The 24920-nt window shown below is 45.6% G+C and overlaps 1 protein-coding gene across 1 annotated transcript in view; it reads right to left on the reverse strand.

The window, feature by feature from the left end:
- The window catches only part of LOC147700893 (C-type lectin domain family 2 member A-like), a 246646-nt gene that overhangs the window by 126508 nt on the left and 95218 nt on the right, over window positions 1-24920 (reverse strand). Inside the window, exon 5 of the mRNA XM_086928530.1 lies at window positions 22265-22425. Coding sequence (XP_086784656.1) covers window positions 22265-22425 — 161 coding nt within the window. The remainder of the gene's footprint in view (window positions 1-22264; window positions 22426-24920) is intronic.

Consider the following 24920-nt stretch of genomic DNA (forward strand, 5'->3'; position numbering starts at 1 on the left):
TTTTGACTTAAGGTGCCCTTGGTCCCTGCCAATCAAGTTCCTAAGGCCTGTGTTCTTTCCCGAAATCTAATCCAATTGGCATCTCTGGCCACAGGTCAGCCACTGGTAAATGGTACCACAGGTTCCCAGGGCACTGTGACCAGGGAAGATCTCTAAGGGCTGCAGCACTGGTTGTGCCACCCTTACAGGGCCTGCACCTTTATTCACACACACTGCCTTTGCAGCCTGCGTGTTTTGGTGCAGAACAAAGTGAAGAGTCAACATGGCACGCATCCCTGTGTGCCATGCCTACAACCCACTTCCCTGGCATTGATCACTTACCCCTCTAGCTGGGTGCACTATACCAGTGGTGAGTGTACTGGTGCATGAGCCCTGTGCCCCTAGAGTGTCAAAGACCATTCTTAGACATTGTAAATGGAGTGCTGCCATTAGGAGTATATGGTGCTGGAGTTTGTCCTTACGAACTCTACAGTACCATAATGGCTACACTGAAAACTTAGAAGTTTGGTATCAAACTTCTCAGCACATTAAAACCACACTGATGCCAGTGTGGGATTTAATGTAAATGCACACAGAGGGCATCTAGGAGATGCCCTCTGAAAAATCAAATACCACTAGTGTCCTGGCTGACTGGCTGCTTTCAGCTGCCATCACCAAACATGTTTCCGGACCCCTGGGTCGAGAGTCCGCTGCTTTCTGGGGCCTGAAACAATGCACATCTTGGGACGAGGTGCTAAGCCTTGTTCCCCAGGATGGGCAGGGTTCACGAAGGGGAAGCTTCAAAGACTTGCTGGCTTTGTGAGATTTCCCAGGCAACTTGCTGCTTTCATCAGCTGGTCCCCACGGGTTCTGGCCCCCATTTTGGGCGGGTTAACCGGCAGGAAAAGCAAGTGAGGAAGAGAGGTGTGCCCACCTCTGCCAACTCCACCCCTCTGGTGGGAGAGGCGAGGTGAAGCACAACTCTCAATCCCCGCGAACTTGCATATAGGGAGAATCAGCCAACCAGGGAAAGGCTTATGCCCCCCTCCCACTGGAGGGTGGCATAATAGGGTGTTACCCACCCCAGGAAAGGGACCCATTGGTCCCAACCTTTTAACCTACCTGTAACACCCCTACATCTAGTATTGAGGGGAAACCCTGAACCTTGCTTCCTCAGACAAGAAGAAACTGCAAGAGAAGAAGAAGTAGGACCAAACAGCCTTGCAGAAACTAACAAGAGGAAGACACCCAGCCCTCCTGGCCTGTCTACACCTCAAACCTGCTCATGCAAAATCCTGGCGTGACTGCATCCAGCAACCGTAAAAACCCTGGAGGACCTGCCTGCCTTTAACCTCAAAGACTGTGTTTACCGTGAACACTGAATTTGTTCATCTGCAACCTCTGGTTCCGGCAGGACACAGCAGATCCGCCTCACTCTGCATCTGCCATCCATGGCCCAAGCTTGAGTGGGCAAACACCAACAGGAGGTCCCATACGTGAGTCTATCCTGAAATCCGGTGACACCTGACCTACCACAAGGCTCCAGCCAAAATCCAGGAGGTCCCCCCAACCGCGACCAGAAGCTAGTAAGAAGATCCGACCCCAAAAGGCGTCCCTGTACCCAATGCTCCACGGCATTGGGTGGCCAAACCAACGGTGCCTAACTAACCCCAACTTACCTCTCGAAGTGGTGGTCGCACCCAGAAGACGTTCCTCCCCAAGCCTGCAGTGCCTTTGCAAACCGGTGATTCCCAATTGAAAATAACAGGGCGCCCGATGTAAATGTAAATGTAAATTGATACTTGTATAGCGCACTACTCACCCGCAAGGGTCTCAAGGCGCTTGTACGAATACCGCTGTGGAACCCATCCTGGCTTTCCCTGTGAGGCATCCACTCCTGGGCACCCCCAAGGTGGAGGCCAGGCATCCTTAGCGTTGTGGGGGCCGTTGTGGAGATTAAGCAAGCTATTGCCCAGAGTTGCACAGTGGGACTCCATGATTGGAAAAGGCACCGAGGCGAGAAGGATTAGTTACTTACCTGTAATCCTAGGTCTCTTCCAGGGGTATACTCATTAAAGTCATAAGCACTGAATTATCTCCGCCCATGAGCGGGGAAACGGAACACATAAACAATATACATATATATGTGTAAATATAACCAAAAGTACAAAGTACTAAGTAATTATTCACATATACATGTATAATAACCATAATATGCAGCCTAACCTTAACACATAGGCTATTCAAACCAAACCTTACACGTTCTGAAGCATGAAAATATGCTGTATATAAATGCAATAAACAGGCATGAGCCTAAAATGCATTTCATAGCCATGAAAAACCTTTTATTTCCATCAAAGAACCTGTTGTAATCAGTTATTAGCCTAAGAGGGCTGCATATGAAACAAGCATTTGCAATGCAATAGGTCTCGCAGCATTAAAGTTTGAGTTATTGGCATTGTATATGACAATGGGTTGCATTAAATTTTTAGCAAAGTCTGTATTGGTGTTACTAAAGTTTCTCGCCCACAAGGCCTAGTACCTCCAAACGACAAGCAGCCATCTTTTTTTCCAAGCCACACTTGCAGCTTAATGCACTGCCTTCAGTTTCCCAAAACATAATCGGTGCGTTATTTTGTGTGAATGCTGTATGTCTAAATGATAGGAGTGTATGCGTGTGTGTGTGTGTGTGTGTGTGTGTGGACTGTGAGTTTTTGTGTAAGTGATCGGAGTGTGTGTGTGCTGTATGTATAAGTGAAAGGAGTGTGTTATATGTGTGATAGGAGAGTAAGTGTGTGTGTGTGTGTGTGAGTGTGTGGGGGTGTGTGGGGGTGTGTGAGGAGAACAAATTAAGAATTGGTAGTAAAGTAAATGTATCCTAAACAAGCAATGCTAAAGAGCAAGTGAGATTAGGTTCAAGAGAACTCCCACCGCACAATGCTGGTCTCTTTGCACAAAAATACACAAATCACTGCCATGATGTAGAGGAAAGTGAAGTATGCGGGCTAGGGACTGCTGACATAGTGTGGAAGATCAGCTACCTAGGTAGGAGCGGTACAAAAGGGGGTGGTGACAAAAGGGGGTGGTAGGAGCAGCAGTCCTGGACCCAAACCCTCCCAGGGCCTCTCACAGAAGGTGCGCCTCTTTTGGAAAACCAGTTCGGACGACACAGCTTCGGTTCTGAGCTCACTGGACTAGGCTCTACACACTCGTGCTGACGTCACTCCAAGTTCCCTTAAAATGAAGGAGAGTCACAACATCTTTCTTAAAGGGGAGTGCATGCATGCACACATCCTCAAAACAAGTCAGATTTACTCTTTGCACTCTGTCGTAATTAATTATTCTTGCTCAACACGGTTCGAGTGGCCTCTTCTCACCATTGAAAAATAAACAGTTTAAGGTCCAGAATTCACTGGCAATAGGTTACATTGGCCTCAAGGTGCATTCTATACCGGAAGAATTGTAAAGAAAGCAATGCAAACTGAGCGAACAGTCCATCTGAAAACCCAATCTATCCAAGGCGGACTGACATCTTGTGTAGTAGGCTGCCCTGCCCACAACACAGATGCCGGCCCGAGTTTCCTGCGGCTGTGGTAAGCCCCCCTCATCCCCTCAACAACTTTATGTAAACTTACTGTTCCAAGAGACTGCCCATGCCCTCTGACAGCTGCCGCAGGGAGCTGATAAGAGCCCTGACACCACCCCATCTCCCCTCACTCCGCAAGTCGCACGAAACAGGCCCAAAAACACAGCTGTTCGTAAGTCCGAGAACTACATACAGGAGAGGAGTATCACATGCTCCGGATTCATGCTAGGCAGCACCTGGGAGGCCACAAACAATAAACATTCCCGGATGAACTCCTTCGGCTCCTAAGGACTTTGGGCCTCAGCGCCTGTCGAACCGAGACACACACTGCATTTGTAGGGAATGAAGGCAGTGCGGACGGGAAAGGGGGCGAATAGCCCACTGTTTCCCCCCCTCCTGCTCGGCCACCATCTTGCTCAGGCACCGCTGATACCATGCACAGCATGTGGCCAATAAGCGTGCCCAAATAAGTTGTGCAAATACATAGCTTTATCTTCCGATTTAAAAGTTGATTCTGCACAGAAAACACGTTGCTTGAGTGTGAAAGCTTACCGAAAAGCACATTCAGTAATGTCGGCTTGCCGGAGTCACAGACAGAAGCACTTCACGGTAAAGCAGCAGGAGTGCACGCCGTATGGTTGCCTCCGTTCTCAAGTTGCCCAGATTTTAGAAGGTAGCGAAAGCAACCAGCTGCCCGGCCGACCAGCCAATTGCATCGCGGCCCGGCCGGAAGTCCTGCCTCCTCGAGCACCCGAGAAAGGAGAGGAAAAGTCTTCCCGCGGCCTGGGGCTCCCGTGAGCTGCGGAGAGCCCCGGAGCCGCCTGCGCAGAGGAGTAGCTTTTGTCCCGCGGCCCCGGAGAAGAGCTGCAGAGCCGAGGAGTGACACCGGGAGCAAAGAGAAGTGCTGCGGAAAGAGCCCCGAGGAGCGGGAGCTCTCGTGTAGCCCCCGCCAGCAGAGCCCGGTGAGTGTTGTCAGGTGGGGGGGGAGAGCTGCGGCGGGGGGGGGTGAGGTGTCTCTGTATGCATGCGGCGGCCGGGGGCGCTTCTGTGTATGCGGCGGGGGGGGGGAAAGTGTCTCTGTATGTGTGCGTGTGTGTAGGTGCGCTCCTGCGTGTGTGCGGCGGGGGGGTGGGTGCGCGTGTGTCTGTGTGTGTGTGTGGCCCTTCCTGCCTGCGTGTGCATGTGTGTGTCTGTGGCAGGGGACGTGCACGGCGCCGGGCTGGGCGTGCGCGCTCACGAGGTAGAATCTCAGGCAGGAGATGCTCGTGACAGTCTGCTGTCCACATTCCCCTGAAAGTGATTACATAAGTTGTCGACCTAGACAGCAAAGCTTCGCTTTGCTTTCGTCTAGGCTCGACCTAAAAATGTCTGTGTACAGAAAATCAGACTGGCACCCTGCCTTTAAGGCCCCAGAGAATCTGCACACTTTGCCTTTAAGGCCTCCAGGAGAACTCTGTTCCCATCATGCCCCACAGGTGACAGTTAGGTCAGTTCTTTTGTACGGTACCGTAAACTTTAGCAGGAATCTGCACTTAAACATATTGAAACTTTAAACCTTAATGCTACTGCTCGCCCGGGGAGGCGGGAGGGTGCTTATGACTTTAATGAGTATACCCCTGGAAGAGAACTAGGATTACAGGTAAGTAACTAATCCTTCTCTTCCAGGGGATACTCATTAATAGTCATAAGCACTGAATAGAGTAGCAAGCTCATACCCACAGAAGCGGGCGAACAGATAAAAGCATAGTCATACTTTAAAATCACAGTGTTTAACTAGTATTAGCAAACACATTTCTGAGTGATGCTTGTCCCACTTGTGCATCAGTCTGATCATCAGAATCCAAACAGTAATGGCGTGTAAACGTATGCACTGAACGCCAAGTAGCTGCTTTACATATCTCTGACATAGCCACATTCCTAAGGAGAGCTGTGGTAGAAGCTTTTCCCCTCGTAGAATGAGCCCTAGGTCTAGCCCTAGGTCTACCTGATAAAGACTTGTGGGCTAGCTGATAAGCCAGGAAGATACAAAACACTATCCACCTAGAAATGGATCTCTTGGATGCTGCCAAACCAGTATTTGTAGGACCATAGTTCACAAACAGACGGTCCGTCTGTCTCAAGGACTTTGTTTTATCTAAGTAAAATTTCAAAACCCTTTTTAGATCTAATGAATGTAAAGTCCGTTCTGCCGGACTTGAAGGGTTCGGAAAGAAAGTAGGCAATGTTATGGATTGGTTAATATGAAAATCCGACACCACCTTAGGTAGGAAAGCAGGATGAGTCCTGAGCACCACTCTGTTTCCATGAAAAACTGTGTACGGTTCATTGCAACACAAAGCCTGGATTTCGCTCACCCTACGAGCAGAAGTGATGGCCACCAAGAACGCTACTTTCCAAGACAGGTGTTGCAAAGACGCTTTATGTATCGGCTCAAATGGGGGACCCATTAATTTAGTTAATACCACATTAAGCTCCCAAGGTGGAGACGGAGGCCTGACTGGAGGATAAACCTTTCTTAACCACTCCAGAAAATCCTTCACCACAGGCATTCGAAAGAAAGATATCTGTGTTGGCGATTTTCTATAAGCAGTTATTGCAGCAAGATGGACTTTGATGGAATTAAACTGCAAACCAGATTCAGCAAGGTAAAGAAGATAAGGCAAGATCACCTTTTCTTGACCATGAATAGGGTCCAGACCCTTACTCTGACACCAAAGGTAAAAGCGTTTCCACTTAAATCCGTAAGATTGTCTCGTAGAAGGCCGCTTTGCTTCCTTAAGGATGTTCATACACTCCGGATTCAGCTGTAAGTGCCCGTACTGGATGACTTCAGGAGCCATGCTGCCAAGCGCAGGGAGGGCAGATTGGGATGAAACACTTGCCCCTTCTGCTTGGACAGAAGATCCGGGCGACACGGCAATCTCCTGTGTGGTGTTATTGACAACTGGAGGAGATCTGGGAACCACCACTGGCGTGGCCACTCTGGGCAAATCAGTATCATTCTGGAGTGAGTCTTGTACAGCCGATTGATCACTGCTGGTATCAACGGTGTCGATGGAAAGGCGTACAGCAAATTTTGACACCAATCTATCAAAAGGGCATTCTTTTGAGACCCTTTCTGGTAGAACCTGGACGCCAAGACGGGGCATTTTGCGTTTGCCGCGTCTGCGAACAGATCTATGTCTGGTGTTCCCCAATCCTGGAAAATGCTGTGCGCGACGTCTTCGTTGAGAACCCAGTCGGGCGCTTCGACGAAGTCTCTGCTGAGGTCGTCCGCCTGTGTGTTGAGACTCCCCGGTAGGTGAATTGCTGTTATGGACAGGTCTCGTGCAAGTAACCAATGCCAGATGGTCTGGGCTTCTATGGAAAGAGTCCTGGATCTGGTACCCCCCTGCTTGTTTAAGTAATACATTGTAGTTGTATTGTCTGTTTGCGCCAGGAGGGACCGAGTCTGTGGAGATGGAGCCATGGACTTGAGAGCAAGATGGACCGCTCTGAGTTCGAGAAGATTGATGTGATATCCTTTATCGAAGTCTGACCATTGCCCTTGTACCTGCAGAGGGCCCATATGCGCCCCCCAGCCTTGGAGAGAAGCATCTGTTATCAGAGTCTGCGTTGGTGGGTACTGATGAAAAGGGACTCCCTTCATCACGTGCACCTTCTTCATCCACCACCGGATGGAATCTTTTGCAGACTGTTGGAGATAAATCCGGTCCTCCCAGCATCCCGTCCTCTGTTTCCACTGATCTTCCAGACACTGTTGTAGAGGACGCATCTGCAAACGTGCGTATGGCACTATGAAAATGCACGACGCCATTGACCCCAGGAGAGAGGACACTTGCCGAACTGTCGGACGTGCAGTTTGAAGGAGAAGTAGACACTTCGCTTTGATGGATGACCACCTCTCCTCCGAAGGACACACGTTTTCTACTTCTGTATCCAACTGAGCACCCAGGTAGTGGATCTTCTGGGTGGGGCTCATTATTGACTTCTTGTAGTTGACTTGCAGACCCAACTTGTACATGAGCTAAAGACAAATCGACAGATGATCCTCTAGAAGCGATGGGGATGAACTCTTCAGAAGCCAGTCGTCTAAGTACGGATGTATGAAAATCCGACTCTTTCGAAGACAAGCCGCCACTACAGCCATGCATTTTGAAAATGTCCTGGGAGCTGATCTCAGGCCAAAAGGGAGCACTGCGTACTGATAATGACGAGCCGCCACTTGAAACCTGAGAAATTTGCGATGTTTTCTGGATACCGGAATATGAAAATAAGCGTCCTTTAGATCGATGGACCACATCCAATCCCCTTGGTGTAATTGAGGGAAGATCTGGTGAAGAGCCAGCATTCGAAATCTCTCTTTCCGAATAAATTTGTTCAGTCGCCTCAAATCCAGAATGGGTCTGAACTCTGTGACTGGACCTTTTGTACAAGAAAGAATCGAGAGTACAGGCCTTGACCTCTCTGCTGGAAAGGAACTGGTTCTATGGCCTTCTTCTTCAGGAGGACGTTCGCCTCCTGTTGCAAACGCTTTATATTCCACTGTACCATCTTTAGAGGGCGCATGACAGGGGGTGGCTTCTTGAATCTCAAAAGGTACCCGTTCTGAATGACATCCAGCACCCATCTGTCCTTCGTGATCTGTTTCCACTCGTCCAGATAAAGCACAATACTTCCTCCAACCGGAGTGGGACACGGTTGTAGAGGAAGCATCCGTTCATTGTTTCTGAGGCTGCTTGGCAGCAGATGACTGCTGCCTATTTCGATTGCCTCTGCCTCGTCCAGGCCGCCGCTGCTGGAATTGCGATCTTTGTTGATTCTGGCCTTGATTTTGCAAAGACCAATTCGTTTGTTGGCTCCTTTGCTGAAAAGATCTCTTGTCATAGGGACGAAAAGTACCCCGACGTTTAAATTCTTTTTTCTTCTCAAGGCCTACGGCCTTAAGAGTGTCCAACTACACCTTCATTTAAGACATCTCGTCGTCTGCATGAGATCCAAATAGAGTTGAACCATTAAAAGGTAAATTGACCATTTTCCTCTGAGCCTCCGGCTTTAGCCCCGTAAGGCGAAGCCAGGCTGTACGTCTTGCACAAACACCGTGTGCATAACCATGAGCAGACAAGTCCGCCGCATCAGCAGCCGCGCTAATGCTCTGGTTAGCCACGAGTCCTCCTTCCTCCACTATTTCCAGGAAGTCTTTCTGATCCTCCTTAGGGAGTTTATCTGCAAAACAAGCCACTGAGTCCCAGAGCAGACGGTCATAGCGGCCCAATAGTACAGCCGCACTGGCCACTCGCATGACCGATCCTGAGGAATTGCACATCCTTCGCCCCAAGGAATCCATACTCTTACTATCCTTTTCAGGTGGAGCAGAAGAGGTAGATGCTGCCGAATGTGCCTTCCTGACTGCCACTACAATCAGGGAGTCTGGTGGTGGGTCAGACCGCAAAAACATTGGGTCTTCCTCTGGAGCCTTGTACTTCTTCGCAATCCTAGAAGGACCTGAACCCACCGTGGCCGGAGTTAGGAATGTCCTCATTGCTGGTTCAATCAACCCGGGCACTAACGGCAGAAGAGGCCTGCCAGTCGTCTTGTGATGCAAGGTTTCAAAGATGACTGACGTTGCCCTTTTCCTCGACGACGACGTATGTCTCCCTCTCGGTCTATTCTTCGACGTCGACCGATGACTCTTTCTCGACGTCGACCCTTTATCCTTCAGCGTCGACCCTTTATCCTTCGACGTCGACCCTTTATCCTTCGACGTCGACACACGATCCTTCGACGTCGGACATCTCTTGTCCCTCAACGTCGACCTCACACGATCCTTTGACGTCGAGCGTTGCACTCCCGACGTCGTCCTCACTGCAATCGACACCAATTGCCTCGACGTCGACAAGGATTTTGACGGCGACTGCCTCACCGGCGATGTCCTCGACGTCGATGGAGCTCTCTTCGACGTCGACGGTGATCTGGTTCTCGACGTCGAGCGCACCTTTTTTGACGGTGACGCTCCCTGGAGTCGATGTTTCTTAGTTCTACCTTCTGGAGACGCTGATCTTCGACGTTTGGGCTGAGAAGATGGCTTGGCAGATGATAATAGGCCTTTAGAACTCTTTTCACCACGGTTTTCTCTCTCCAGAAGGCCCAGCAACCTCATTTTCTCTCTTTCTTTTAAAGTTCTATTTGAAAGGTTGAGGCAGTGATAACATTCTTCCACCTTATGAGAAGCTGGAAGACACACCACACAAACAGAGTCTGGGTCAGTTTTCGACATCTTCTTCCCACAGGAAGGACATTTGTAAAATAAAAGGTGGCATTCTGACTAAAAAACACCAACAGCTTAGTCAGAAAAGGGTAACAAACCACCACCAAAGTTATATTTTGTCAAGAAAAGGCAAGAAAAACCAAGTTCTGACAGGAAATACTAGAAAAGAGCAGAGCTCAAGTTCCAGGTTCCTCACAGAACAAGCCGGAAAAAAGAACTGACCTAACTGTCACCTGTGGGGCATGATGGGAACAAAGTTCTCCTGGAGGCCCTAAAGGCAAAGTGTGCAGATTCTCTGGGGCCTTAAAGGCAGGGTGCCAGTCTGATTTTCTGTACACAGACATTTTTTCATATGCAGCCCTTTTAGGCTAATAACTGTTTACAACAGGTTCTTTGATGAAAATAAAAGGTTTTTCATGGCTATGAAATGCATTTTAGGCTCATGCCTGTTTATTGCATTTATATACAGCACATTTTCATGCTTCAGAACGTGTAAGGTTTGGTTTGATTAGCCTATGTGTAAAGGTTAGGCTGCCTATTATGGTTATTATACATGTATATGTGTTTAATTACTTAGTACTTTGTACTTTTGGTTATATTTACACATATATATGTATATTGTTTATGTGTTCCGGGTACCCGCTCATGGGCGGAGATAATTCAGTGCTTATGACTATTAATGAGTATCCCCTGGAAGAGAATTATCAGGTCCGTGGAATTTTGAGCCCAAGACCCGCCAAGGCAGGGAATTGAACTCTGGTCCTGGGCTAGACCTCTGCATCAGGGTCTGCCGCTCTAATAATTGACTTTGCAAAGAAATGAGACTACATCGCCCCAAGGACATTCGCACAGCATCCTGCCGCTTCAATTGCGTGCATGTTTTCTCCAAATTTTCATCAATTCTTTCATTTTTTCCATTATTAACCATATTTGTAATCCATACTTCAAAATATTCATACTTTTTTAAAATCCATGATCTATAATACGGTTACAGGCCAGTTTTCAGATTTCTAGTATTCAAATCGTGCCGATCCGGGCTTTCAAAAAGAATACGATAAATGCCAGAAGTCCGTCACAAGCAATGATTTATTATTAAATAAAAACCCAATGCATTTCGGGCTACTCCATGCCCTTCGTCAGGGGTCTCTCTTTGCTTGAATATCGTGGTCTACCATTCCTCCCTCGTGCCTCCAACGGTAATATAGCCTAATAATTGAGCCACACTTCTCCAACTGATGTCAAAACAGCACCCTGCACCCGGCGGCCCTAGTGCCGCTTTGGTGCTACTTTGTTTCCTCATTTGCCCTGAGCTAAAGTCTAGGAGCTTTGCTCCCACAACCAAGTGGCCTGCTCGCCAGCAGCCAACAACCGGAGGCCCCCATTAGCTAAAATTGGGCCTCAGCACTCTGCACCCGGCTGTCCTAGTGCGGCTGAGGGTGTAACTAGAGTGCATCCTTGACCCTGGGGGACCCCTTAGTGTACCCCCAGAACCTCAACTTCCACTACCAAATACTTTCCTCAAAACCGATTACCCTATTTTCCTCCATAAGAAAACATTGACTGTTTCTTTCTTCAAAATGTCACTATTTAACCAAAACCATTTTACTTACCTGTTTACAGGAAATATCCCAGAGTAGTATCCAGGTATACTACTCTGCGTTAGAAAAGTAATCTAAAAAGTAATTTCCTTGTATTTTACTGAAAAGCCCATTCAAGTCCATGTACAGTATTTACAAAATATTGCATTTCTCTCCAACCATACTGTAAGTCAAAACAAAGTGCATATACAATTACAATTCAACATGTCTACACACTGCATTTCTACTGTAAAGTATTTCTTGCCTACCTGTGTCAGGCTTGCTTGGTTCTAGAAAAAAAAATACTAAAATAATACTTTTTATACAAACACAATTGGTCTGAGGTTCAGTCTTTGAGTGTGTGAATTCATTTGCTGATGAGTGTGTACAACAAATGCTTCAATCAATCAATCAGGTGTTTGTTAAGCGCTACTACTCACCCCTGAGGGTCTCAACCCGCAAAGCGTGGGGTGATGCAGGTTCCAGTTCATCAAGATAGGTGTCTGTCGAATAGCCAGGTTTTGAGGTTTCTTGTGAAGATGGGAAGAGATGTTGTCTGACTCAGGTAGAGCGGAAGGTCGTTCCCGGCCTTGGCCGCGAGGAAGGAGAAGGAGCGACCACCCGATCTGAATTGTCTGGTGCTGGGGACCACAGCATAGGAGAGCTGGGCTGATCGCTGGGTCCTTTGGGGTGCGTGGAATTTGAGACTGCTGTTGAGGTATGGTGGTCCGGTGCTGTGGAGGGCCTTGTGTGCATGGGTGAGTATCTTGAAGGTGACTCTAGCCTCGATCGGGAGCCAGTGGAGTGCCCGCAGGTGCTGGGAGATGTAGCAGTGTTTTGGCAGGTTGAGGACCAGTCTGGCGGCGGCGTTCTGGATGTTCTGTAGCTTGCGGTGAGGTTTGTGTTTATTCTGGCGTAGAGTGTGTTGCTGTAGTCAAGTCAGCTGGTGACCATGACATGAGTGACGGTCTTTCTGTATTCAAGGGGGATCCATTTGAAGGTCTTGCATAGGAGGCGGAGGGTGTAGAAGCAGGAGGGCGAGCCGGAGTTGATCTGGCGGTCCATTTTGAGCTCGGAGTCCAAGATGATTCCTAGGTTGCGTGCACGGTCCGTGGGGGTGGGAGGGTTTCCAAGGGTGGGGAGCCACCAGGTGTAGTTCCAGGTGTCGGGGTTTGAGCCCATGATGAGTACTTCTGTCTTGTTGGTGTTTAGTTGCAGGCAGCTGTTTTTCATCCATTTGCTGACAGCTTCCATGCCTTCTTGAAAGTTGTGTCTGGCGGTGTTGGGTTTGTTGGATAGGGAGAGGATGATTTGGGTGTCGTCTGTGTATGACACAATGTTGAGTCCACAGGTTCTGATGATGGAGGCGAGCAGAGCCATGTAGACGTTGAAGAGTGTGGGACTGCGGGAGGACACCTGAGGGACTCCGTAGGTGGCTGGTGTAAGGTCCGAGTGGAAAGGGGGAAGTCTGACCCGCTGCGTTCTACTGGAGAGGAAGGAGCGGATCCAGTCAAGGGCTTTGTCCTGGATCCCTGCATCATGGAGTCTGCGTATTTTTGATTTAATGTGATTTTATATAGCGCAAACTTTACCCAAAGGTGTCAGAGCGCTTTACATAAGAACCAGTTGCAAAACATAAGGACTATGGATTACATGCGTTACATAAAAGATACACACAGAAAAAATTGCAAATATACAAGGTGTAAAATCACACAAAGAAGAGATAGAAAAAATGCAAATATACAAATAGTAAAGTCACTCAAGGAAGAGATATGAATGGATATACTCTAAGAGTCACATAGGAATGGTAGAGAGTACAAAGGTCTAATGCATACACAAGTGATTAGAGTTATCTTATCGCTATATACATAGGGAAGGGATACGAATGGATATACTCTACGAGTCACATAGGAATAGTAGAGAGTACAAAGGTCTACTGCATATACTAGTGATTAGAGTTATCTCTATATACATAGGGAAGGGATACGAATGGATACACTCTAAGAGTCACATAGGAATGTTAGAGAGTACAAAGGTCTACTTCATATACTAGTGATTAGAGTTATCTCTATATACAGAGAAGCAGAGTTCCATTAAGTGGGGTCGGAAGGGGGATGCAGTGACAGCACCAAGGGAGGGTGGGAGGAATATACGGTTATGGAGAAAAGGCAAATCAGAAAAGGGAAGAAACATTTGAGGATCGTCAAGGGGGAAACAAGGGAAGCGGGTTGAAGGACGAGTGAATGGGCAAGATGGCGGGTCAGGGTCCAGAGTAAAAGCGGCCGAGAGCAGCAGCAAAATGGTAGCAAGGACAAAAGAAAAAGTAAAGAATTCTAGGAGAGTCCGTGGCGTAGTTTCTTTCTTTCGAATGTGGCTGCAGGGCTGCTGCCTGCATCTGGTGTTTTCACGGCCCACTGCTTTGTTTTGCGGAGGGGTGTGTGTACCCTGAGGGCTGCTCAGCACGGGCTCTCTCTACTGGCCCAGAGCTGCAGGGGCTGCTGCAGACGTGGGGTGGCTGGGGAGCGCAGCCAGGGCTCACCTTTCTCGGCGGGGCTGCATGGGAGGGCAGACTGTGTCAAACGCTGCTGAGAGGTCGAGGAGGATGAGGGCTACTGTTTCTCCTTTTTCCATTAGGGTGCGGATGTTGTCTCTTGCGACGAGGAGGGCGGTTTCCGTACTGTGTTTTTTTTCTGAAGCCAGATTGGGAGGGGTCGAGGATGTTGTGCTCTTCGATGAATGCGGCGAGTTGGCTGTTGATGGTTTCTTGATGACTTTCCCTGGGAACGGGAGCAGGGAGATGGGTGTGTAGTTTTTGACACTGTCCTCTGATGCTGCCTTACTGCTCGACCACACTACCATAAATAGAGAGTGAGCTGTTATCAAACTTTACTTCTGCCTACCTTTGGGGTTCCACTGGACACTGTGCACACTATACCTCACTTTGGTATAGTCATACAGAGCGAGCTTCCAACAAGAGGGAAATGAACCATCTGTGGATAGAACTGCTGCCGGTATACTCCAATGAAGGTTTTGGTTGCCTGGGCATTCCCCGTCTGAGTGCCATTCTAATCTCAATTTATATATTCTATGTGCTGCATCTTGTTGCTGAAGAGAGAAAATCCTGAATCTGATATATCAAGTATAGTCTGCTGAGACTCTAGAGTATACGCATTGATGACCTTATTAAACACCATGAATCCTATATTAAATATTTGTAGTAAGACTTCCCATTGGACCCTTAGAAGATCATTCGCGAACTTCTCAGTAGATTACCAGACCACTGACTCGGAGGAGAGGTGTATTGGTATTTTTCATGATGGTTGTGACCATAATTGATGGTCAATATGATTTATGAGACCGAAAATTTGGAGCAGAGGACAAGAGAATCCAGCTCAGGAGAAAGAGATATAGCTCAGGCCACAATGTAATACAATTCCCGTGCTGGCTTGAGATTGCCATTACTAGAAGATGTAGAGGTCATGACGCTGACCATGGTATGCTGAGCATTGCAGCACCTTTATACAGAACCATATTTAAGGATAAGCATCTTAAAATATTACTAAAGCCAAAGACAATGGGGATGACATCTGTAATGCCATTCATCTAAGAAAAGCGAGACAGTGGAGAGTCCGATAGAATTGGCATATTGCTCACTCTAGAAATTGAGGAAGTATCATGATCGATGCCTAAATCATGTGCGTGATCTCACTTGATCAAGACACATGACTTTGGTGGGAAAAAAAGCCTGTAAGTGTGATGGCACAGACAATGGTACTCTTTTTTGGTGGGGGGCGGTTCCAGGCAGTTTTTGCACTGGAAAAACACTGAAAACAGATGGTAGAGGCAGAGGAGGTAGAGTAACAGTTTTTAATGACATTGCCATCAGCTCTCACTGGCAAATACATGGCAACATACTCCTCGACGTTGACCTCCTGTAACAAAGCCTCAACAGCCATATGTCTCAATGTCTGTATTTTTTCCCTCAACGGTAATCCATTCCTCAACGTCAACTCAGACTTTGACGTTGATGGTCATGACATTGATGCCCATGACAAAGATGCTCATGACATACCGTGGTGCTCTTGACGTTAACGCCTTCGCTGCTAGGCCTTTTCACCCCCTATGGTAAGCCTTTTTTGGGCTATTTGGGGTAGTTCGCGCTTAGGCCTCTGTTACTTTTTGACCACATAAGGTATCCACACCAAATTTGCGTCCTTTTTTTCCAACATCATGGGGATTCTAAAGGTACCCAGGGTTTTGGGATAAATGGGAAAAAAGTGCTGCAAATGAAAGCGTCTGTTTTTTTCCCTGCAAATGGTATAAAAAACGGTTTGTGGGGCTGAAATCACAATTTTCCCAGCTTTTAGGGAATGACAGACTTTTGTCAGAAAACCAAAATATTTAACACATTATGGAATTTTTCTGGGACATAGCCTATTTTTGCTATTTTTGTGCTTTCAACCTCCTTCCAGTTAATGGTATAAATGGGTATGAAAGCAATATTGGATACTAGAAAGCTATACATTTTAGAACAGTAGACACAATTCTGAATTTAGCAAGGGGTCATTTGTGTAGATCCTTCAAGGTTTCTTCATAGAAACTAACAGTTAAATATAGGAAAAATGGAAAATTAGTTGGAAAAAACAGCCATTGGTGTCAACGTTTTCCCCTGTCACTTCTTCTAATTATGACAGCTCTTTGAAAGCAATAAATCGTTACATCCGCTGGACCTTACGGGTTGTGTGGATATATAGGACTTGTAGGTTCACCAAGAACCCAATGAACCCAGAGCCAAAAACTGAGCAGCAACTTGCCATGGTTTTATTATGTACAGGTTATATAGCAATTATTCTGGGAAAATGTATACATGGAAAAATCGGTAAGCATGGGCGGAAAATCCGTTCCGCTCGCGGATTTTGCGGATTTTGCGGATTTTCGGTAAATTCGCAATCTGCGAGATTCGCGAATTTCCCGCAAAATCCGCAAATCCGCGAGCAGCGGATTTTTATGGCTTGCTCGCACTGTTCGCGTGAGTTCGCGGCTTCCCAGTTCAACTTCGCGCCCCGCGAATAAGCGCTAAATTGCAGAAATACGATTTTAGCAAAACTGAAACTACTTACCAGGTTCAAAAGTTCAAGCTCATCATTAGTAGCCATTTCTTGTAGTGCTTCCTGAGGGGCCCCTCCAGAGTTCAGTTGCCTACTTGCAACTATTATGTGACCCTGCTCTGACCCTCAGAATAGTTACACAAAGGTCCTGAATTACAGCTAAGGCAGACAAGCAGGAGCCAGGCTGGAAGTTCAAATCCAGTGACACATTAATCAGCCCCTAATTCATTATTGTCAGTTGGGGCAGGGCAGGTGTTGTAACTAATTTTGCAACAATGAAAGCACTTAGCAAGTGCAAAAGATCACTAATCAGGAAGCACTAAGGAAGCAGGTGCCAGCTAAAAAAATATTCTGTGACACATTAATCAGCCCCAAATTAATTCAGGTCACTTGAGGCAGGGAAGGTGTGCTTTGCTTTGCCGAAAATAATGTACACTGGACAACCAGAGGGTGCGGTGATGAAACACAGGGTGGCATGGGTGGGCCAGAGGGTGGCATGAGTAGTCAGAGAGTGGCAGTGGTGACAGAGAGTGGCAGTGATGAAGAAGAGTGTCCCAAACAGGCTGGACACGTAGAAACAACAAGTTCGCAAAACTTGCGACCCGACAGGTAAGTTCGCGTTTGCGAAATTGTACAAAACCCTCGCGAACTGGCAGAAACCCGCGCGAACACAAAAAAAAATAAAAATCCGCAAATTTGCGAGAATTCGCGGATTTTGCGGATTGCGAGTTCGCAAATCCGCAAAATTCGCGAACGCGAGATTCGCAAAATTCGCCCATGCTTAAAAATCGGTATGAAAGACACCTATGTATTTCTGAAATGGGAACAAAATATAAAGTTTACAAACAGTAGATATTTACAAATATCCGTAATTGGGAGTACTCATACTAGCATGAGACTTATCGGTCAATTTTCAAAATGACTTCTTTTTCACACATTGTCTTTCATTTGGAAGGCAGAAATGCATCAGAAGTCAATAGGTAATAACACTTGCTTTACAAATCTTAATAATCCAGAGTCTCCCGTTGAAAACGGTACCTCACTTGTGTGGGTAGGCATAGTACCCAAGACATGAAATGGCTCAAAATGCAACATGGACAAACCACAATTACACAGTAGAAAAAGACCCTTTTTTGGCAATGTGCCTAGCTGTAATTTTTTAACCCTAGCTCTGCCGGCACCTAAGGAAACCTAGTACACCTATACATTTTTGAAAACTAGACACCCAGGGAAATCCAGGATGGGGTGACTTCACTGCCTCTCACCAGGTTCTGTTACCCAGAATCCATTGCAAACCTAAACAATTATAAAAAAAAATCACATTTTCCACACATTTCTGTGGTGGAAAGTTCTGGAATCTACGCGGATCCACAAATTTCCACCCACCCCGCATTCCCTAAAGTCTTACGAGAAAAATGGTACTTCACCTGTGCAGGGAGGCCTTCTGCCCGCCACAGGAAATGGCACAAAACGCAACATGGACACACCACAATTTCATAGTGAAAAATGACCCTTTTTTGGCAGAGTGCCTAGCTGTAGTTTTTTAACCCTAACTCTGCTAGCACCTAGGGAAACCTAGCAAACCTATACATTTTTTTAAATTAGATGTGCACGCTGATCGCTATTTCAGGGAAACCCTGGGGGGGGGCTCGTGAGCTGGGGAAGCTCTTCCCCCGCTCCCGGGGCTCTTGGGGAGTAAAGGGAATCCCTCTGGTGCCCGCCCCAGAGGGATTCCCAGTGCCATTGCGTCAGGCGCGCAGGAGCCGTCCGACGCACATGAGCACTGATGTGTCGGATAGCTCTCGCGCGTCTGATGCATCAAAGGGGTTAAAGCACTGGATGTTGATGGTTATGACGTAGACACTCGATGGTGATAATCTCGACTCCAATGCTCTTGATGCTGATGAGCTTGCCGTCGCTGCCCTCGACGTCGACATCGATCCCCTCGACATCGACCGGAAACAGTGCTGTTTTGGGCTGATAGCCTCGGTTTGGAACTTCCACGCCCTTTAGAATTAATTAGTAGACCCTGGTAGAAGACTGGCCCTCTCCTTGCTCTTCATAAGTAAACTGCTGAGCCCTGGTAGAGGACTGACGCTCTCCTCACTGTGAAGTCCTTCCTGCAGACGGTGTTTGCTCCTCGCTTTTCTTCAGAGCACACTAGAAATGTTCTTGCATGCTAAAAATCTTCACAGAGATGCTGCCTAGAAGGCAAGGTCTTGCTCCCACAGGCAGGTCTTTAGGTCAAATAAAAAAACAGCATTTTTTTGACAAAGAACAGAATTTTCTGTCAAAAGAAGGCAGAAACTGCAAGGAAGAGATGAAAAAGTCAAATGAAGTTGTTGAATCCAAAACAAGAACAACAAAAAACTAGAAAAAATAACAAAACACTGCTTTTCAAAGAGGAAGAGCCTAAAAAGGCAGCGCTCAGTGCTCTGGGATCCTGTCTGCAGGAGCCGGAAAAAAGAACTAAAGCAATTTCCACCTGCTGAGCATAATGGGATATTGGTGGTCTCTTGGGTTCTTGAAGGCGCGATTTCTTTTTTAGCCAGTAAATGGCAGCTTATGAGACTACCCCATCCTGCTCTACTTCATCTCCATCATAAAAAAGGGGTTTTAAGGGGGATTTTAGATGTTGGCAAAGCCTCTTAAATTGTCCTCATTTATTTTATTCTGCCCCTTTTTTGTCTTCATATAATTTGACCATTGTAGACTAGGTATATAGGCTTAAGTGCCTTTGCAGGCCTTCCTCAAGAAAGGCAAATGCCTACACTTAAGAAGATATATTGAAGTGCTTTGGGGTACCCACATGTGGGAAGGACTTTTCAGTGCTTATGACTATAAATGGAAATCCCCTATGAGAGAAGATGCTTATAGATATAAATTTGCTCGAAAACATTATCTTTGGAAAGAAATGTTTTATCTTTGAAAAGCATGGCCTGGGCATTCACACAGACAAAAATTAATTGACGTATGGGTATTATTAGGCAACCATGAAACAGAACCGAGAGACGAGCACTGCAGAAATTGAAAATAGATGGAAATTTGATATACATGGAGGACCGGGGGATGCTCTTTACTGTCTCACAGAGGGCCTGATTACGAGTCAGGCACAACAGTAATGTCTGCTGAGATAATTCGCTGCCTGTTCACAAAGGGCCAGCAGTTTCTGGACTTGTTTTCCCGGAGTGTGAGTTTACTAGAAATTCTGGCTCGTAAAATTTCATGAGACTTTGGCTGCAATAGCAGCCAAGCTACATTTCCCACTCCACCTCGACTTTCTTTGACAGCCAGGGCAGAGCACTCAGAGCTGCCCTCTGCCAGAAGTAATCTTCCCTTTCCCTACTATGATACCCCCACCCTTCCTCCACCCACCCTCCACAGAGGTTACTTTTTTACGTCAGCCAACTGCTTTGCGCAGGTGGTAATAGGAAGCATTAAAGCACACAAAATTGGAAATACTGTGCAGTTTTACAACCAGTAGATCTAAGACAACGTCGTTATTCACCCATTCCATGGGCTTTAACTCATAATAGATGTAAACAATTATAGTAATCTGTATATGTTCATGAATAACTCATTATGAATCGTGGTCTTAACTTTAGAAGGCAACTACTTGTTTGACTATACCTAGATGACTACTGATGGAGCGAGGTGGCAAACACAACATTTTGTGTACCCCTCTTGAAGTCAATGTCCCATAACAAAAATGTTTACTAATTGCATGTTTTTGTGAAATTAATCAACCATAGAGTAAGATGCACACATAATGTTTTATTTTTTCACGCACGGGAATACTAATTTTGCTTGTATGTTGCAATAAACCTAGCTAATGTGTAATGTTATTGTATTGTGAACTAATGTGCCGTTTAGTTATAAACAAAACGCTATTTAAATGTGCTTTTTGTACACGTATTGTGAAAAGAGGAGGTCGATTATGTAAGTATAAAATGCATTTGTGTGGCTTATTTGCTAGGTAACAACTAATGGGAAACATTAGTATGGTGGGAGGTAAACAGAATGGGTTTCAATTCAATAACTAACATGAATTTGTGTTTCTTTCTATGATAGTTCCAAAAAGTGGCCTCTGAGGCCTAAACAAAATGGACGTGTGGGTAAACTGTGAGCAAGAGCAGAAAATTGCAGGCGCACTAAAATCTACAAGTCAGAGTGAAATGCTTGTGTCCGAGAAAAGTTCAAGGCTGAATGTAGCCCGGAACCTTGGTTGGGTGCCAAGCATGGACGATGTAATGTTCAAGAGCCTGGGAAAGAGGATTGATGTTGCTCATCGCGGATGCGCCTCAGTCTCAAACTGAACATGACAAAGACCCTTTATTTTTCTGCTGACAAATAGAAAAATGTGTGTCGTAATGGTGAGATGATGCTCACCCACCCCGAAACTGTCCAATGAGAATTTGAATGAGGACTGATAAGTTACTTTTAGATAGATTAAGTTAGGAGAATTAAGGTATAAAAACCCCTGGATTTGACTAGAAGGGGTCGCTTTTTCAATTTCTATCGGAGATGCTGCTCGATTCCTGGATGTAAGACTCTGTTCTATTTTACCTTGTTTGTTTTGCAGGACTATAAGGATAAGATGAAGGGTGTTAGACAGGGATGTTAGGAGATAATGACGTTGGAACTATCTGTTTTTTGCTAAACTTTACTGAAATCTAAACTAAAGCGATTTTTCTTGAGCTCTGAATAAAATGATCATTATTGAAATAAAGTTTGAGATTTAACTAAATAAAGATTTGACTAATGTATAAATATCAGACATAATAAAGTTTTGCTTTCAATAAAATTGGGAATTGGAATTTTAAAAGCTGGTCTTGTGATTTTCCTACGCCTAATTTTCTTTCTAGCAGATCCATTGCCATTATGGTGGTGTGTCTGAATAATCCAATGTTTAATAAATTATGGTAAATTGTTCTTTTAAACTGCAGGTGTAAATAATAAATAGTTAAATAGGTTTACGCGCTCCACCAAATGTTACAGCATTTCTCCATTACGATTCACCAAGTGAGTAGAATAAATGCGCAGTGTTAAGGGCCCCACTGGTGTATGTCTAATGCGTTTAAAGGTTTCGGGGACATGGTGAGGGAAGATTAGAAATATTTTTTTGGGAGCTGCGCTGTAGCACTACCAACTGAAAAACAAAAGACCTGGGCAAAGAAAATGTTTTTCCCCTACCTCTCACTTGGAATGACGTTGTTTGCAATTACATCAGAATCATATGCATCATTTACAAATGAAAAACAACAACATGTATTTATGGGCACACTTTGGATAAGCTAAATGATTAGGGCAATGTTAAAGTTTGTGACACGTTCCTCCAAATACCATACTTCTAAACACCCAGCAGCTCTCATATCAAACATACCTAGGTTCTTTGCTTTTTAACAACTAGCACAAATGTGCCATACTCTAAATAAGGAAGGCAGGGAAGTTTGAACCTCTTTAATCTCTAGTCAAGTCATTCTGCTTCGTTTCAAGATAGATGGAAAGAATGGAATGACCACTGACCATTGCTGCACACTGTCAGAGATTCTGTTCACTACTATAAAGACACTGAGCAATAGTGTACGCTGAAACGCTAGTCGCGTATTCTCTAAAACGGCTGAATAGTTTCAACAATTCAAATGCACATGTTTACCACTGCCACATATTGAATAAGAGCACCTATTTGATTAACTCATTTGCCAATGGAATTCTTTTACCTAAAATGTTGCTTTCCACAGCTTACCATATCCTTAGGCTCAAGGATTATTGCAAGAAGAGCATCATGTAAGGAACAAAAAATACTACTCAATTGCAGAGTTTTATTTTCATTCGAAAAGTAGTAGCATTTGGCATCATATATCAACCATCTATTTGGACACACAAATCTATTAGCAAGCCCCCTTCCTGAAATAAAAGAGACAAAAAGAAAAGCACAGTAAATTCTCCAGCTTTGTATCACTCCTTTATAACTGAGATGACATATTCTTGTACAGTTAAAGCAATTATATGAAGGACTTTAGTCTTACAAAACTGAGGTCATATTAAGTCTTTCAACATTTCCATTCAGCTGTTTTCATTATTGTATGAAAAAATGTAGTACTTTTTCTGGCTACAAACCTTCCGGTTTTTAAACCAAGCAAAACGTACAGGTGGCGTTTGTTAGTTACTGCCCCTCACATTTCCTGTGTCTTGGTAAGAATGATGATCCTTCCTGTGTCATGTGAAATATGCTACTATATGCATCCATCCACTGGCACTGAGAAAGAGGGACAACAATTTTGTTATGATCTCGTTGAAGGAGATATCAAACTCTCCATCAAAAACCAGATATGAGACTGGTTCTTGATTGAAACCAAGGTCTTGCTCTAAAACATACGGTGGGGATTTAAACGTACTAAAATCTGAGCTTGTGCTAACATGAACTGTGCTTATGTATTCTTCCATCTTAAACTGATGTTGCAGCATACCACTTAATTATTGTTGTTGCTGTTTCCCAGCTCTAAATAAAGAATTGTAAGCTTTTCACTTAGAGGCTGTTCGTGGTTCTTGAGGTTTCTCACCACGCTGCACCTAACCAAGGACATCACAACTGTCTCAGACAGTTGTTTATACAATGTGCCGCTTACAGTGCTTGAATAAACTGTGCGAGTGCAACAGTATTATGAGGAAATCTTTAAAATGTATTCATTAGTTAAATGTTTCTTCTTACTTGTTCCTCATTTGTGCATATCCTTAAAACCATGTAATTGGGTAGTAATGTATTACATTCTTTGTCTAAATTCCTATAGAACAAGTTACTTACCTTCGGTAACACAATATCTGGTAGAGACAATATCTAAATGCAGATTTGTTACCTTTGAATTCCCCAGGCATCAGGCTGGATCCAGAAACTTTTGCTCAAGCAATACCCCTTGCACGCGACGTCGGGTTGCTCCAGTCGGCTGCGTGTGACATTGTTTATTATCTTTGCAGTCACCTATATAGGCACCAACCAGGCACGCAGACGTCAGTACGTTTTATTTTTTCCACGCCAGAAGAACAGAGCCATGAAAATACTGACCAAAACAAGTGCCAAACTAGGGTCCTGAAAAGGGAGTTACGCTAGCGCTAACAAAAACAGCCCGCAAAGCGGGGAGGCATGGGTGGGTCTGTAAACAATCTGCAACTGCATATTGTCTCTACCAGATAATATGTTACCGAAGGTAAGTAACTAGTTCATCTGATAGAGACTTCTAGCAGTGGATTCCTAACCTTTCAATTTGATACCAAAGCAATACCCTCCTGGCGGTCAGCTGTGGACTGATTCCTCACAATAGAATGTGCTGCAGGACCGGACTGGCAAACTACCCGTCCCTGCGGACCGAGTGCCGAGGCAAGATGCTGCCTGACAGATGCCCAGGACTAGGAGACCCTGAGCCAAAAGTGAAACAAAGAAAGCTGATCTGGTCCTCAAACAGATGAATGTACATGTCACGCTAGTGGGTTTTGGATGGTGTAGGGTCACGTGGTGTCCTACAGTTGGGCCTCCATTTTGTTGGATGTAATGCCCTCACACACCCTTGCAGGTGTCATGCTTCATCAACTGGGCTGCTCCTTGTTGGGTCAGCGGTGCAATACCCAACGGGCGACACCTCAAAGAGGGGCACTTTGGAGGAGATCTTCTATCCAACTGCCGTCAGGTGAAGTGTGGGTATGGGGCCAGAAAAGCGTAGACGTTTCAAGTGAGTTAAAATAAAGCTTGGAGTACCAGGATCAATTTTATTCTGGGGTCCCCAGCTTAAATTAAAAATTATCCAACTAACTGGAACTCGAAGGAATATAATGCTTCCTATTGTGAGTCTCAGTTCAGTTTTGTGCTCTAATTGGTCGACATGTTTCTCCCGTATGCGCAATCGCTGCGATTCTTTAGGACCTAAATAAATAAAAAAATCTTGGAGGAGCAACTGTCTACGTAAGTGTGATCAATGTAAGTATCTAATGTTATGTTTTAAAAAAATGAATTCTCTACAAGGAGTAGTATTCCATGTAAAATACCTGTGTTGACCTGCATCTACCTAGTGGGTTTAGAATATAGACAACAACAGTACCCGGCGGGTTGTACAACGGGTTCAGAGCTCCAGTGTGGTTCTTAATCCCCGTGTAGCCTCTTGTGCGACATACCCCTCGACGCCGACCTCCCGGACCCAGCGTCGAGGGGTAGGTAAACCGGGACCCTCTCTATAGCTCCCTCGGCCAGGAAAGCTGTAACTTCCTCTAGGAGCAATTTTAAATGAACCTCCGCCAGCCGTTCTTGGTTTGGTGGAATAGGAGCAAAAAAAGAAAGGAAAGACAGAGAACAGCACTCCTGAATGATCTGCAAGACCCACTTGTCCGGTGGTATAGACCTCCAGTGAGGGAGA

This window comes from Lissotriton vulgaris, chromosome 7 (assembly GCF_964263255.1).
Source record: "Lissotriton vulgaris chromosome 7, aLisVul1.2, whole genome shotgun sequence".
Taxonomy (NCBI): Eukaryota; Metazoa; Chordata; class Amphibia; order Caudata; family Salamandridae; genus Lissotriton; species Lissotriton vulgaris.